Source organism: Rhea americana, unplaced genomic scaffold (assembly GCF_003343005.1).
Source record: "Rhea americana isolate MKP2758 unplaced genomic scaffold, rheAme1 scaffold_92, whole genome shotgun sequence".
Classification (NCBI taxonomy): domain Eukaryota; kingdom Metazoa; phylum Chordata; class Aves; order Rheiformes; family Rheidae; genus Rhea; species Rhea americana.
In genome coordinates, this window is record NW_028187111.1 from 958,978 (window position 1) to 973,558 (window position 14,581).

The 14,581-nt window shown below is 46.3% G+C and overlaps 1 protein-coding gene across 1 annotated transcript in view; it reads right to left on the reverse strand.

The window, feature by feature from the left end:
* Window positions 1-10,080: 10,080 nt before the first annotated feature.
* The window catches only part of PTMS (parathymosin), a 5,273-nt gene continuing 772 nt past the window's right edge, over window positions 10,081-14,581 (reverse strand). Inside the window, exons 2-5 of the mRNA XM_085324663.1 lie at window positions 12,727-12,798; window positions 11,852-11,933; window positions 11,630-11,694; window positions 10,081-11,032 (exon numbers count right to left, since the gene is read on the reverse strand). Of these exons, the coding sequence (XP_085180789.1) occupies window positions 10,982-11,032; window positions 11,630-11,694; window positions 11,852-11,933; window positions 12,727-12,798 (270 nt within the window). The 3' untranslated portion in view covers window positions 10,081-10,981. The remainder of the gene's footprint in view (window positions 11,033-11,629; window positions 11,695-11,851; window positions 11,934-12,726; window positions 12,799-14,581) is intronic.

Here is a 14,581-nt window from a genome sequence, read left to right on the forward strand (position 1 = left end):
GCAAGATTTCCGCTTGGTGAATCCATGCTGGCTACTCCTGATCACCTTCTTTTCATCCATATGCTTGGAGATGACATCCAGAATGAGTTGTTCCATCACCTTTCCAGGGATGAAGGTGAGGCTGACTGGCCCGTAATTTCCTGGGTCCTCCTTCTTGCCCTATTTGAAGACTGGAGTGACATTGGCTTTCTTCCAGTCCTCAGGCACCTCTTCAGTTCTCCATGACCTTTCAAAGATGATGGAGAGTGGCCTAGCAATAACATCCACCAGCTACCTCAGTACTCGTGGGTGCTTCTCATTAAGGCCCATGGATTTGTGGATGTCAAGTTTGCCCAAAAGATCTCTAACCCGATCCTCCTCGACCAAAGGAAAATCTTCCTTTCTCCAGACTTTCTGTCTCATCTCCAGGCTCTGGATTCCTGAGGGCTGGTCTTAGCAGTAAAGACTGAAGCAAAGAAGGTATTCAGTAATTCTGCCTTCTCTGTATCCTGCATCACCAGGGCAGCCACCTCATTCAGCAGCAGGCCCACATTTTCCCTAGTCTTCCTCTTGCTACCAATATATTTGAAGAATCCCTTCTTGTTGTCCTTGATATTCCTTGCTAGATTTAATTCTAAGTGGGCCTTAGCCTTCCTCATTGCATCCCTGCATACTCTGACAACATTGTTATATTCCTCCCAGGCAGCCTGTCCCCTCTTCCACATTCTGTGTGCTTTCTTCTTCTGTCTGAGTTTTGCCAGGAGCTCCTTTGTTGGACTTCTTTCTCCTTGGGATGTATCGCCCTTGGGCTTGGAGGAAGTGATGCTTGAATATTAACCAGCTCTCCTAGACCCCCTTCCTTCTAGGGCCTTAACCCATGGGATTCCTCCAAGTAGTTCTCTGAAGAGGCCAAAGTCTGTTCTTCTGAAGTCCAGGTTTATGATCCTAATTGTTGGCTTGCTTCCTCCACACAGGATCCTGAACTCCATCATCCCATAGTCATTGCAGCCAAGGCAGCCCCCAACCTTCACATCTCCAACCAGTCTTTCTTTGTTGGTTAGTACAAGGTCCAGCAGGACACCTCCCCTCATTGGCTCCTCAACAACCTGTGTCAAAAAATTATCATCTTATGATCTTGTCTCTAAGTCTGAAAAATTACTGGAGCCTCATGTGTCCCAGATGGAGGATCCTGAAACTGTTAGAGATGGTAGGAGGCAGCAAAAGTAATCAGTTGCCAGAACTCTGTGGTTAAGTGTGTCTGTACCCCTTTGACAGCTCAGGCAGAGAAATGTTTTGGACTTTCCCAGGTCTTCCTGCAACTCATCCATCAATTAAGGCACTGAAGATGTCAGAAACTTATTTCTGGAAGCTTAGTATCTCAAAACAAAGACAAATACAATGATCAGACTTTGGAACTAAACACAATTAGGCTACATAATTTGTTAGGAAACTCTTCAAAACTCCTTTACCTGAAGCATCCTTCTGCAGTTCTTCTGTTGCTGCACAGCCAAATGATGACACAAAAGAATCTCTACTGGAGAGCACTTCAAAACATAAACTCAGATAGCTCTCTGTTAGGCTCATCCATAAGCACACCAGGAAACCCATCTGCAAAATTATAACTTGTTGTTGTTTTTTCTGAGTGAAGGACAGTTTCTTAAATGGTACCTGCAAATCTTTTCTTTTGTCAAATCCAAGGTCTTGAAACCAGCTGAGGTTGTAGGATGTGGGTCCAACAAATATCCTGAGCTTTCAAGACAGTAACATTGTGGACCTAGACCTAGTTTTGAGCTGAGAATTTGTATGTTTCCCACTAGGTAAATTTTAGAGAAGATTCAATAGAGAAATTTGGGAAAGCCAGCCTCATAATTTAAATGTACCCTGTGATCAATTTTGCTAAAGAAATACAGAAATTTTATGCAGCTGTGCATCCCCTTTCGCAGATGCAGGAGTAAGCATTCTTGTTAGCGCACTGCTAACAGCGTACCATGATGATTGTAGATTCTCTTTGAGAAAGGATCCCATTCTGGAAAGTTTCTCCATGTTTTAAAGGGATTCCACATCAAGTTCTGGCTCAAGGTCTCCTGTCTTTGGCAGGATTTTATAGGGGGCCTAGTATCGCCCAGTGCTGCTTTTGTTTTTATTTCAAAGGGTGAAAAGCCCACAGACACCTGATTCCTACTACTAGAAATCCAAACAAGGAGGAAGACTACAGTCATGGAAGTAGGATACAGTGCTGACACCTGCATTTTCCCTCCTGCTATACAGCAGAACATCTCAGTGCTGTACATGCTCTATGGTGAAGATTCCATGGGGACCTTCAGTAGGACTGACTTTTTCTGCATTCCCTGGGACCAGAAGGCCAGGTCCCAATCTGTTCTTTCAAGACTTCTGCTTGCATTGAAACAGAGCACCTCTCCAAGATACTAGGTACCATAACCAAATCTAGCTTAAATTGATATCTATTTCAGCTTGGAAGATGAACCACATCTTAATGCTTTCAAATGGATTTATTAGAGGGAGAGGAATCAAGAATCCTTTAGGATAGTGCTACAACTTTCCTGCCTCATGTGCCACCTGGTGGCACCAAATTTAACATCTGTATGAATACTTGGCTGAAATACTATGAACAGTAAAGTAACTTGAGTTTCTCCATAGCCAAAATTCCTGGCACAGGGCATGCTGTGAGCCATCTCTCAATGGCTCACAGTATGACTGAGGAACAATGATGGCTCAGGAATGATGACTCTGATCACACTGACAATGTTATGAGAGGCCTAACACAAAACTGGGTAGGCAAGAGTTTCCTATAACGTCAGTCAGGATTACGTTTGTCTTGGCCAGTTGTCTATAGAATGACCTGAACACAGAAGCTGCTCTCTGGCTCCCAGGAGGAATGGTCCTTTGCTCAGGGAATCCAAGACAAGCCTGTGGGATCTGAGAGGAGATTCCTCCTCCCTTGAATCCACTCCTATTAAATGAGATATGATGTTCCTTTCCTAACATTTGCCCCGAAAAGCTTCTCTCTTGGCCAAGTACAGTTCTCTGAGTCAGAAAGGGGGATGCTTCCTCCGGTGCATGCTTTCTCAAAAAAGCAGTCTTTGGGGGGGGGGGGGCCGTGTACCATACTACCAGGTACATCAAGTGCAGTGTAATCATATCCTTCCCTCATCTGTTTTTCTCATATGGCATCAGAACAAGACCTAGAGGGTAAGGCTGAACAGAACTGCTCCTGTGAGCCATTTTGCACAATTTCAGGAGCCATGAAGGACTTGCAAGACCATTCTACTAATTCCAGAACTCATTTCTCATATTCTGTGGATAGGGCTGGATCCACACGTGCAAGTCCAAAAATTCCTCCACCAGAAAGGCACAGAAAGACTCATGGAATTACAGTCTTCCTAGATGTAGCTGATTTTGGACCCTTTCCCAGTACTGGATTCTCTAGGAAGACCACACTTGAGGAGGAGCTTAGAGTTTAACTATCACTTGTTAGGAATTGAGGCTCCTGTATTCCTAATTGTCTACAACTGTAGCTGGGTGTAAGCAAAATGGGTTTGATAACTAACAGCAGAGACACTGTCTGGGATCAATGCAACTTTTTGGAGTTCTTTTTTTTGGTTATTAGTTACAGAACTTTGGGGTGGAGTGAGGGGGAAACGAACTTCTGTGTTTCACTGGCAGGTCCACAAGCTACAGAGTAACTGCCCCAAATATCTTAAAATCTTTCAGTGCTGCACTGTCAGCTGGAGTCAGGATACTATCTGGATAACTCACTTCTCCCAGAGCCATTTGCAGGCCTCAATCAGCCATTGTGATAAGTGGCACAGAGTGCAGTTGGAGGCCTGTAGCTAGTGGTGTCCCCCAGGGGTCAGTGCTGGGTTCCGTCTTGTTCAACTTACTCATCACTGACCTGGATGAAGGGACAGAGTGCCTCCTCAGCAAGTTTGCTGATGATACCAGGCTGGGAGGAGTGGTTGATACATTACAAGTGCTGCCACTGAATGGCTGTGCTGCCATTCAGAGAGATCTGAACAGGCTGGAGAATTGGGCGGAGAGGAACCTCACGAAGTTCAACAAGCGCAAGTACAGGGTTCTACACCTAGGGAGAAATAACCCTATGCACCACTACAGGCTAGGGGCTGACCTGCTGGAGAGCAGCTCTGCAGAGAAGGACCTGGGAGTACTGGTGGACAACAAGTTGACCATGAGCCAGCAATGTGCCCCTGTGGCCAAGAAGGCCAATGGTATCCTGGGGTGCATTAGGAAGAGTGTTGCCAGCAGGTCGAGGGAGGTGATCGTCCACCTCTACTCAGCTCTGGTGAGGCCACATCTGGAGTACTGTGTGCAGTTCTGGGCTCCCCAGTACAAGACATGGAACAACTGGAGAAAGTTCAGCACAGGGCTACAAAGATGATCAGAGGGCTGGAGCATCTGCTCTATGAGGAAAGGCTGCAAGAGCTGGGCCTGTTTAGCCCAGAGAAGAGTGGGAGGGGATCTTAAGAATGTGTACATTGATAAGATATCTTAAGGGAGGGTGTCAAGAGAATGGGGCCAACTCTTTTCAGTGGTGCTCAGCAACAGGACAAGAGGCAATGGGCACAAACTGAAACACAGGAAGCTCCACCTGAATATGAGGAGGAATTTCTTTACTGTGAGAGTGATGGTGCACTGGAACAGGTTGCCCGGAGAGGCTGTGGAGTCTCCTTCTCTGGAGATATTCAAAACCTGCCTGGACACGATCCTGTGCGAAGTGCTCAAGGTGATCCTGCTTGAGCAGGGCGGTTGGACTTGATGCTCTCCAGAGGTCCCTTCCTACCTCAACCATTCTCTGATTCTGTGATTATTCATTGCAGGCATGTGGCCAAACAGCCCAGTAACATTATGACATTGCTTTGTGCATTATGTTTCTAAATAGAGAAGAAATCATCTTGATCCCCATTAGGACACTGGAAATTCTGAACTGGATGTTTGAAACAAAGTATTTAAGATACATGATAGAAAACAGCAACAATAAACGTTGTTATATGAAAGGTCAGAAGTCTGTAGAATGTCCATTCCTACAGCCAGCCAGTGACAAGTAACATCAGCGAGACATCACCAACAGCTCATACCTGGGTCATGTGTTCTTCTATCTTCTTTAATGGATCATGTGCAACTAGTCATCTGTCATAACCTGCTTGCACAGATACACCAAACAAGATGAAACTTGTCTGTTCTGATGTTCCAGTTCTCTGAGACTCAATTAAGGAATCAATGTTGTGCACAGATACTTCCAGCTGGGAGCTAGGATCAGTTCTTCCTGAAGAGTCTGAGATGGGAAGCATCCTCTTCTGTATCTAATCCCAAATGCCTCCCCTAAAAGTATACCTGATGGTACCATGCTTGGCCCATCAGTCATCTTGTGTGGCTGGGACCCGTGTTTACTAACACCTTGGATCACTTCTCACCTGTTTGACTGTCTATATTTGCAAAAACGATAAGAGCTCACTAGGAAATGAACCCCAAAGTGATCCTTTAATACACAGCACTCCTGTCCTGTCAGTCTGCAATACGTACCCAATCTGAGCCCACACATGTAAACACAGATTTCTTCCCTCAGAAAACACACAGATTGGATTGACCATGAGTGTGTCTGTCTATGACTCCGCTCTTGAAATAAGGGAGAGAGGTGGGGAGCAAAAAGTACATGGGTTTTTTAGGCATCTGAGAAGTCACGTTGTTTTGGTTTCCCATATAGCACATGGGAATAGGTAGAGCAATGTGATTCCTAAAAAGGCTCCTGGTCCCAGAGGAAGGGGTGGGGGAGGGAAATAATCTCTTCTTCCCCTTCCCTTTCCCCTTCCCCTTCCTTTCCTTTCCTTTTTAAAGCCAGTATAACAGGGTAATTATGGACTTTCCTAAAGCAAGAAAGGTTTTTCCTCCTAGACCAGAAGTGGCTGGAGGGCTCACTTGTTCCAGTTCTGAAGGAGGGTTCGTGATTCTGCCTGTGTAATGGTTTTGGTTACACCAGTCTTGTTTCATTTACTGACTTAAAATTGGTGAGAAAGACCAAAGAGGTGGGGGGGGGATCATTTGCCTAAGGTGGAAATGAGATGACAGCTTCACAATGCAAAGAGCATTTGTTTCTGTGTTCAGCACTTCAAAAATATCTTCAGACTTTGTTCAGAGTTTCCATGACAGGCCTCTAGTTCTTCATAGACTAACAGAAGCATGTAGGTGGGAAAGGACCTCTGGAGGAGGTCTCTAGTCCAACTCCCTACTCACAGCAGAGATGACTCCAAAGCTAGATAAGGTTGCTCTGTTGTTTTATACATAAAAGAAATATTTTATTCAGCCAGCACTGAGATTATCTGTCTCCTCTCATGCTTATCCTTTACAGCTTAGCACCGTAGCCACCTCTCTCTTCTTCAAGAGAAAAAAAATACTGCTGTGCCTGCAGTGGTCACTAGAACAGGAGCAGGGAGGGAGCTCAAGCACTGGACACTGTCTGCCCACAGCCTCATGGCTAGCCAGCTCCCAGCCGTGGTCCTGACCCAGTGCAAGGAAGCTTTGGTGCAGCCCAGAGCACAGCATTCACCAGAGACTACTCCAAGCAATCAGTATGCAACAGCCTGCCCTTAATTTGGCTTCTCTCACTCCAGCACTATCCCAGCAGATATGACATCAAAACAGCATTGCTTCCTGCTATACTCCAGTCCATGAAACACAGACCTTCAGCGTCAGGCTATGAGCTCACCACTCCAGTGGATCCATGGCCCAACCATCACATTATTTCAGGTGCTTTCAACTTAAAAACACAGTCAAAAAAATATTATGGCTGTGGAGGCACCTCACCCAAACCCAAACACCATGTAGCATGTATACAGCCAGTCACAGGACTCGGCGCAAGAGACTACTCCTTGGCCCTGTCTCACTGAACAACATGTACCTGCCCTACATCATATGGGATGCAGCCAGAGCCCATCAAACATCTCCAGTCCTTCCCTGCGAGGAGCTATCCCTTAAGGTGTGTGTTGATCCCTGCCAGGGAGAGAATTACTCACTTGTCTGAGCTGTGACAGCAGTCCAGCTAAGACCTGGTAAACTGCTCTATCTGCTCTGGCATACACTTGCATCTATTTGCTCTTCTAAACCATACAAAGGGGCCATTAGAAGCAGAAATTGTCAGTCTGCAGGGAACTCTAGCACAGCCTGCAAGTGTTTGTGCCACCTCCACAATCCTCTTAAAACAAGCAGCCCTGGAGCAAAACTAGGAATCTTTGATTCTGCTCTGGTGGCAGGACTAGAGATGTTGGAAGCTTGCAATAAGTTCTATTGGGAGCAAGGAAGGAACCATGAACACCAAGCACCACCTCAAAGGCTCTAACAATACTGTGATAAGGGCAAGAAAGTCACTGAGGGAAGACGTCCTAATGGACAAAGCCTCTCTCAGATGAAACCACTGAGGACTTTGTTGCAGGCTTATTGAAAACTAAGGTCTGGTCTGTAATCACACTTGTCTCAGTTGTAAGACTTGATTAAAAGACAGTTAAGTTCAGCTGGCACACACTCCTGCACAGTCTATTGCTGTTTAAGCCCAGCATGCACTGATTTCTAGTGTAACTTTTGGCAAAATTGATAGCATTGAGGGAGTTCTACCACCAGCTGATGAGGTTAACTGATGCTCACAGGAATTAAATGAAGTAAGTGAAGGATTAGCACAGTCAAGAAATGTGAATAAGGCCCTTGAATGGTATCATTACTGTTGAGGAATCACTGGAGATGATGGGCCTTGTTCTTACCTTGCTGACACCAGCATGACTTCATTGATTTCAATGTGGAAGAAGAATTAGTCTCAATGGTAAAAAACATCTGCAGGTTTGGATGCAAACCAAGCACACAGGCAGGCTTGAGATGAAGTGCAGAGCCCTGTATCCTCACCTTTTTTTTCTGGAAATCTATGCGTCTTCTTGTTGTGATGGACTTGGCAGCTAAAATAGCACCAGATATAGCGTGCATCTTTGCAGATCTGAGGAAAGGGAAGAAACTGTGCAGTTTCTCATTATTTAATGCTCACCTCAAGTCAGTGATGAGGTCCTGCAGGTCACTGAGATGACAAAACACCAAAGCAGATTTTATTTCAACTATCTTATCCATAAGATAGTGACAAAGGAATAAGGTGGAAGAACTAGTAGAAGGTCTGGAGTAAAGAACTCCATGGAAACACATGGAACCCAACTGGCAGCCCTTGAGCACTTCCCTCCATCCTACAACATTTCCCTCAGAGAGAATGAGGAAAGGCTGTTCACATAGTTAGTGCTGCCATATCCTCTGCTCCCTCGCATACTTCTGTATGACCAGATGAATAGAACCAGACGTACTGCTGTTGTATCCATACATAAAGCAGAAATGGAGACACTTCGCCATACCTCATGTGCAATTACACACTTCACTACTCACTGCCAGCACTGCTGCATCACTGCAGTCATGATGGGGAAGAGGCATGAAAACTGGAATCATTCGCAGCAGAACTTGGGACCATCTTCTACGGATTTATCTTCAGTATAGCACAGTAAAAGATGACTGGCGTGCAGAAAGTTTGGGGGAATTCTGTAGACTCAGTCCAAAATGAAAGTATTTTGAAATGAACAGAGATTAAAATCTATCAAGGGAAAATGGAGCAATAGCAGGAATATAAAATTGCAAAAATATAGTCAAAATATACAGGTTGAACTGGCTCACTTATCACTATGCCCAAAGTGAGTGGGAACAGGGAGAAGCATTTCAAGTCACTCTGATGCACAGCTACCTGCTTTTGCAGTACTGTTCACTAGGAGGAGATACCCCAAATAGCCATGATCCAACTGCCAAGAGAACTTTCTGGAAGCAGGACAGGCAAGTGACAGGAAATGGCTGCATCAGCTTCACAGCAAAGGACCATGTGCAGCACCCAACACCTGGCTCCAGCTGGAGACAGGGATGTCCCAGAGCTGGAGGAGCCTGTCTGAGCCAGACTCATCATTGCCTGGAGGAGAAGGGCCCAAATCTGCTCCTTACCATTGAGCTGAGAATAAGTGAAGGGGCTGGGACAGAAGCACCAGGACTGCAGTGAGCAATGAGTTGAGACAGGCCCAGACCCAGCAGAGACTCTACCAGCAAATGAGTGCCAGGGGCAGCAATGCACTGACACCTTGCAGTGCAGAGATCCCACCAGGCAGGCATGTATACCCCAGAGGTGGTGCAGGTGAGAAAGGGCTTGCTGGCAGCTGTGCCATTTGCAACAAGCTTGCATCCCTCTGCCCCCTGGGGTCAGCCACAAAGCAGGACAGAGAATGCCTCAGCCAGATGTGGTCATTTAGAGAAAAAATAAATGATTGACACCTTCCATTTATGGAGGCCAGCAACTGTTTGTGCTTCCAGTATCTGATCCATTGCTGTAGTTGGACAGACACAAAGCCACTGATGCTAAGACAAAAGACCTTATTTACAGCTCCCAGTCTTGGTAGCTCATTATCTGATTTTCAGAATAAAGTTTAAAAAGGGAAGAAAAAACAATAGCTACTTCAAAGGTCTCCAAAGATAAAAGGCAAATGTTTGACAGATCTCTCCCAGGCAGCTGGTGGGACAAAGAACTGAAGCTCTTGCTTCTTAAAACACCTTCCTGTTGTTCTGCATGACTGATACTACATGGGTTACACTTGATATGAGTCAGAGAAGGGACGCAGCGGAACAGTATGAAGTTAGAGCAATACTTGCTTATGTCCACCAGTCACAAAATAGGTTTCCTTTCTGAACCTCTACCATCTGGTGCAGAGGTCTGGTTTTGAGAACTTCCCGATAAGCCTCGAGTTTTATCTTATGTTTGTGGCTTGTCCTCATTATAAATGCCTGGCAGATGGAGCAATGCAAGAGGGAGGGAACAGAACTTATGTATACTGGTCTCCAATATACAGGGGCAATTCAAATAATTAACACAGGTCTTTTGACTAAACCTAGATTCTTCTTTTCACCAGCTGCTGGTCAGGCCAACATACACACTATTGTTTTTCTGAAAATTGACTTTTCCTCATCAGATCAAAACATAACCTAAGACTTACAGACACACCTTTCCACAAGAGCTGTTTGAAATATTTTTAAATGCTTTTATTTACAGTGCTAGTTGAAAACAATATATATATTTATATCTATCATCCTTGTGATGTTTGTGCCATAGAAAATGCTGTGGCTGTATTGCCTTAATTTACAAAAAAATGGTCACAAGAGAATCTGAAGGGAAAAATGGAAATCAAAGTTTGGTCCTCAATTGTTTATCTCTTCATTTGTTTTTAAAAAAGCCTCCAAATTAAAAAATATGTAGTTCAGATGAAATTCGTATATAAAAACAACCTTTACCTTCTGAAAAAATTCACGAGGGCCAGCTTGCTGTCTGTCATGTAAACTTAAAAAAAGGTTAAAATAAATTCTGTCTCTGCATGTGGTTTAATAGAAACATTATTTGCTCGTAATATTCTTTTTGTCTCTCAGGGTTCAATGGGAAAGAAGATGAGACCTAGGACTGGAAAATGCACCATGAGATCTGTGCCCACAGCCTCCTGGATCCAGGGAGGATATCTGACAGCAGGTCTGAGAAGCAGAAGCCGGTAAGAATCTCAATCGTATTTGTGAAAAGAGAGGGCAAGTGAAAAGGAATGAGACGTGTTTGCCGTGTGAGAAGTTTGGCATATGGGCTTGGTAAGATTACTTACTGGGAGACAGGAAAAGATGAGATTCTTGAGGGAAAAGGATCATTTGTAAGTGGGGCACAGCTGAAAGGATGTGATGGACTAGAATAATTTCAGCTGTCATAGATGGGCTAGATCTTCAGGTGGGAAAGAAACTGCTGTCTTCCCTGTCTGAGAGCATTTCTGATCTTTCCTCATCTGAGACTGTGGGAAGCCAGAGGCTAATAATGGACAGTGCAAGCATGGGCTGGAATGGAGGTGGAGAGATGGACGGAACAGAAAAGATGGGAAGGAAGGACTCAAGCTGAAGATCCGTTTTCTGTCTTCTGTCTCTTTGGATCCACTTCATCCTATATAGGAGAAAGAAAAGGAAGAAAAGGTGCTACCATCAGTCACCACCCCTAGGGATGTAATTTCTCCATGAGATTCTTACTGCTGCTCGTTCCTCCACACTGAAATGCTTGTTTGGCCTTCCCTAAATCCACTCTTCTTTACAGCATCTTTGAGTGCCTGACATTCAGCTGTTCTGTTAATTGTAATGGTTAAGATATGCACAGCTCCACTTGTAAGGATACCTGCTGTGTTACTTTCAGCAGATATGTAAGCCCAGACTCATACCACCTCAGACAGATCTCGAGATCAACCTTAAAAGTCCATCTGGAATCCAGCTTCTGGCCTGAAGCATGGAAATCACTCTTTTAAGGATCATCACCCAGCACAATCTAAAGCACCTTGACTGCTGGGGGGAAGGACCTGGATCAGTTCCACAAAGGGTCTATGAGGTTTTGTTATTCCCTTGCCACATCAGATTTTTTGGCCCAGTGAAGCAGCAATGAGACCTGAGGCTGATTTGAGATACTCCGCAATTGCATCTACATGGATTTCATCAGCTCACAGCAAGTAGCCTAGTTTCTTCTCACTGTCATTACCCCAAGACTATCACGCACCTCTTCCTCCTCTGCAGATCGTTTTTCTGCATGTCCGTCCTGCTCTTGCCCATTCTCATCTCCATCTAAGCACAAACAAAAAAGGAAATCACAAATTAACTGAGGCAGCTTTTAGGAGAATCTAATCTCAGTCTGAGGGCTCAAAGGAGGAATTTGCCTCTATGATCTTCCATACTCCCACAGTCTGATTCCTCCCATTTCCCTCAAGATGATGACTCCCACCTTCATCCTCATCACCACCTTCATCTTCATCCACATCCTCAGGATTCTCTTCCTCATCCTCTTCAGCGCCATTTTCTTCATCCTGAGTAAAACAAATTGGTCAGAGCAGAAATCAGCATCAGGCTGATATTCCCATGCTGTCTTTGCTGCGAGCACAAGTATGATCTCCATAGCCCTGGAATAGTCTCGTGTTGGATACACATCAAGTAAGTGACTTCTGCACTGTTACTCAGACCTTGTCATTTCCAGCATCCCAGCTAATTCACACAACTGAAACCCTTCTCCCAGCCTGCATCCCTTACAAAACCAACCCTTCCAATCCCTCCCCACCAGCCCACCCTCCATGACTTCCACAAGTTTATAAATTCCAACAAGCTGCTGAAATCCCTTCTCAACAGTCAAAACATCTCTCTGGTTACCCATGTGACTTATGGGTCATGTAGACCATGTGACTGCTTGAAACACACCTGCTTTCAGATTCCTTCTGACCTTCAACAATTTGCATCTCCTCACTGTTTTCCTAAGTTCGTACTCCTTATGCACCTCAGAGTACTCTCAGTAGGGATAAGACTATGTTCCCAATGCCACCTCCCACCAGCCCTTGTCTTCATGCTCCTCTTTGATCCTTCTTCCCATTGGGCCACTGGCTAAGCTCCCTAAATCTTTCAAGGCTCATTCTCCACATCTGTCCTAGAGCTCATTCTTCATTTGCCCTTCTCCCTTATGAGCTCCACTGGCCTGCCCTCTCTTTTTAATTAATCTCTCATGTTCCCTTCATATTCACGAACTGAAGTTCCCCGGCTAGCCTCCCCTTACAAAATCCTCCCAGACTCCTCTCAGCGTATGCCCCACAGAAGGGCTCTACTGGGCCTCACCTCTGCTATCTCCTTCTTCTTTTCTTTGTGGACTGTTTTCTCTTCTAGTTTTTCTTTCTTTTCTTTCATTTCCTATATGCAAAATGAGAAAAATCATTCCAGTTGTCCACAGCAAGAAATAGAAAATACTAGAACGCTTAGTTTTAAATAAAGGGGGTTTAGAAAGGAGATACAAAATAATGAAGAGAAAAAACATAAATTAGGCATTACATCTGCCCTGCCAGTTCTGCAGAAAAGCAGTCAATAACATAGAAAAGCTGAAAATACACGTGAGAATTACTTTTATTTGGAAAAAAAAGGAGAAAAATCTTAAGTTACATTAAACAGGGAAGTTTTCCTCTCAAACACGGGCCTGAGGCCGGAGCCAACGAGCGAGCGGCAGAGGCATACGCCGGCCCTCCCCTCAGCCTTACCCCCACTGCCCGCTAGGGGCTGCGCAGGCTCGGCCTCCCCAACGGCCGCTGCCCGCCGCCGGGCCCGAGCCTTGGCCCGCGCCGTGCCCCGCCCGCGGCCACCCGGCGCCGGGGGCAGCGCCCCAGCCCAGCGGCCTCCTGCCTCGCCAGACGCTGTTTTGGAGGGGTTACAGTGTGCTTTCTTCCCGCACTCAGGGTCACGTAAAAGTTCTCCGAATTTGCTGGCGCACAACAGACGCGCGGTCGGCTCGTCTGGAACTGCGCCCGAAGCTACTGGTTCCCAGCACCTGTAGCAAGGAGACTCCAGGCCTTCTGGCACGGTAACTTCCCAGCCTCCGATACCCTCATGAGTTTGCAGTGGTTTCTACGCTCTGCCTAAAGAGGTCAAGCTCTGGGGAGGCAATCAGAGGCCTCAGTCTCCCAGCCTCACTGAAGCTGTAACTGATTAGAGCTATCTGTAAGTGCGCAAAGGGCATGACAAGCTGACCAGGACTGTTTAGGCTGGAAGGGAAGAGGGCAGAGACTGGATTTCAGGGCTCTGAAGCCATCCCATCCCTTCCAGTTTAGGAGCTTGGCACCTCTCAGCTGGGACACTGAATTAGATTGGACACTTGCATGCCAGGGAGCCCACTGCTGAGGAGGCAATGACCACAGAAATCTCACCCTAAGTAACACAGGAGCCTCAAGGAGTCTCTACAGCTTCCGTTTCTGCCAGGCAAAAAGCATTTCTGGAGAAGAGGACGCAAGAGGATCAGCTCTAGTCATGACATCTACCCCATGTTCCCTGTTGCCACCAGGGTTTTGAGTAAAGACTCTTGTTATTCGGACTGCTAGGTAGTAAAAAACCGCAGAGCCACATGCTACGTTATTTAGGATCTTTGTCATTCATCCTTCCCACTCCTTTTTGGGAGGTAAGCGTCTGCCTAAGCTTGCAATGAGCACAAGGAACTACAGCCACTCTTTGATCCTCGCAACAGCGCAGCAGCTGAGCTTCCGGTGGCCTTCTAGTCTTTTACGATTTGGGGTTTTTCTTTGTCCAAATGCAGTAACAACTTAGGTCTACCCGCGGAGCGTAAGTCACCGGGGTCGCATCTGCTCCCTCCACACTGCCGGTCCAGCCCTGCCCCCAACCCTCCTGTCCGCGCTCTTCCCCTCTCATTTCTCCGCTCAACTCCATTAACCCTTCCTAGCGGATCTGCCAAAACCACCGCTCGGGACGCAAAGACGCCCCTGAGGAGGTAACTCTTGCCCCTGACGAGAGCCCTGGCGCCGCTGACGCCAGTGCGACGCGCGGGGGGCCGAGGGAGGGTCCGCCCGGCTGCTCTTTCGCCTACATTTGGGATCGCTCGCCCATGACTTTCCCCGCGCGGCGCAGTCCGCACACGGCCCGCGAGCCGCGCCGAGCCGAGCCGAGCCGAGCCGAGCCGCGCCGCGCGCCCCCT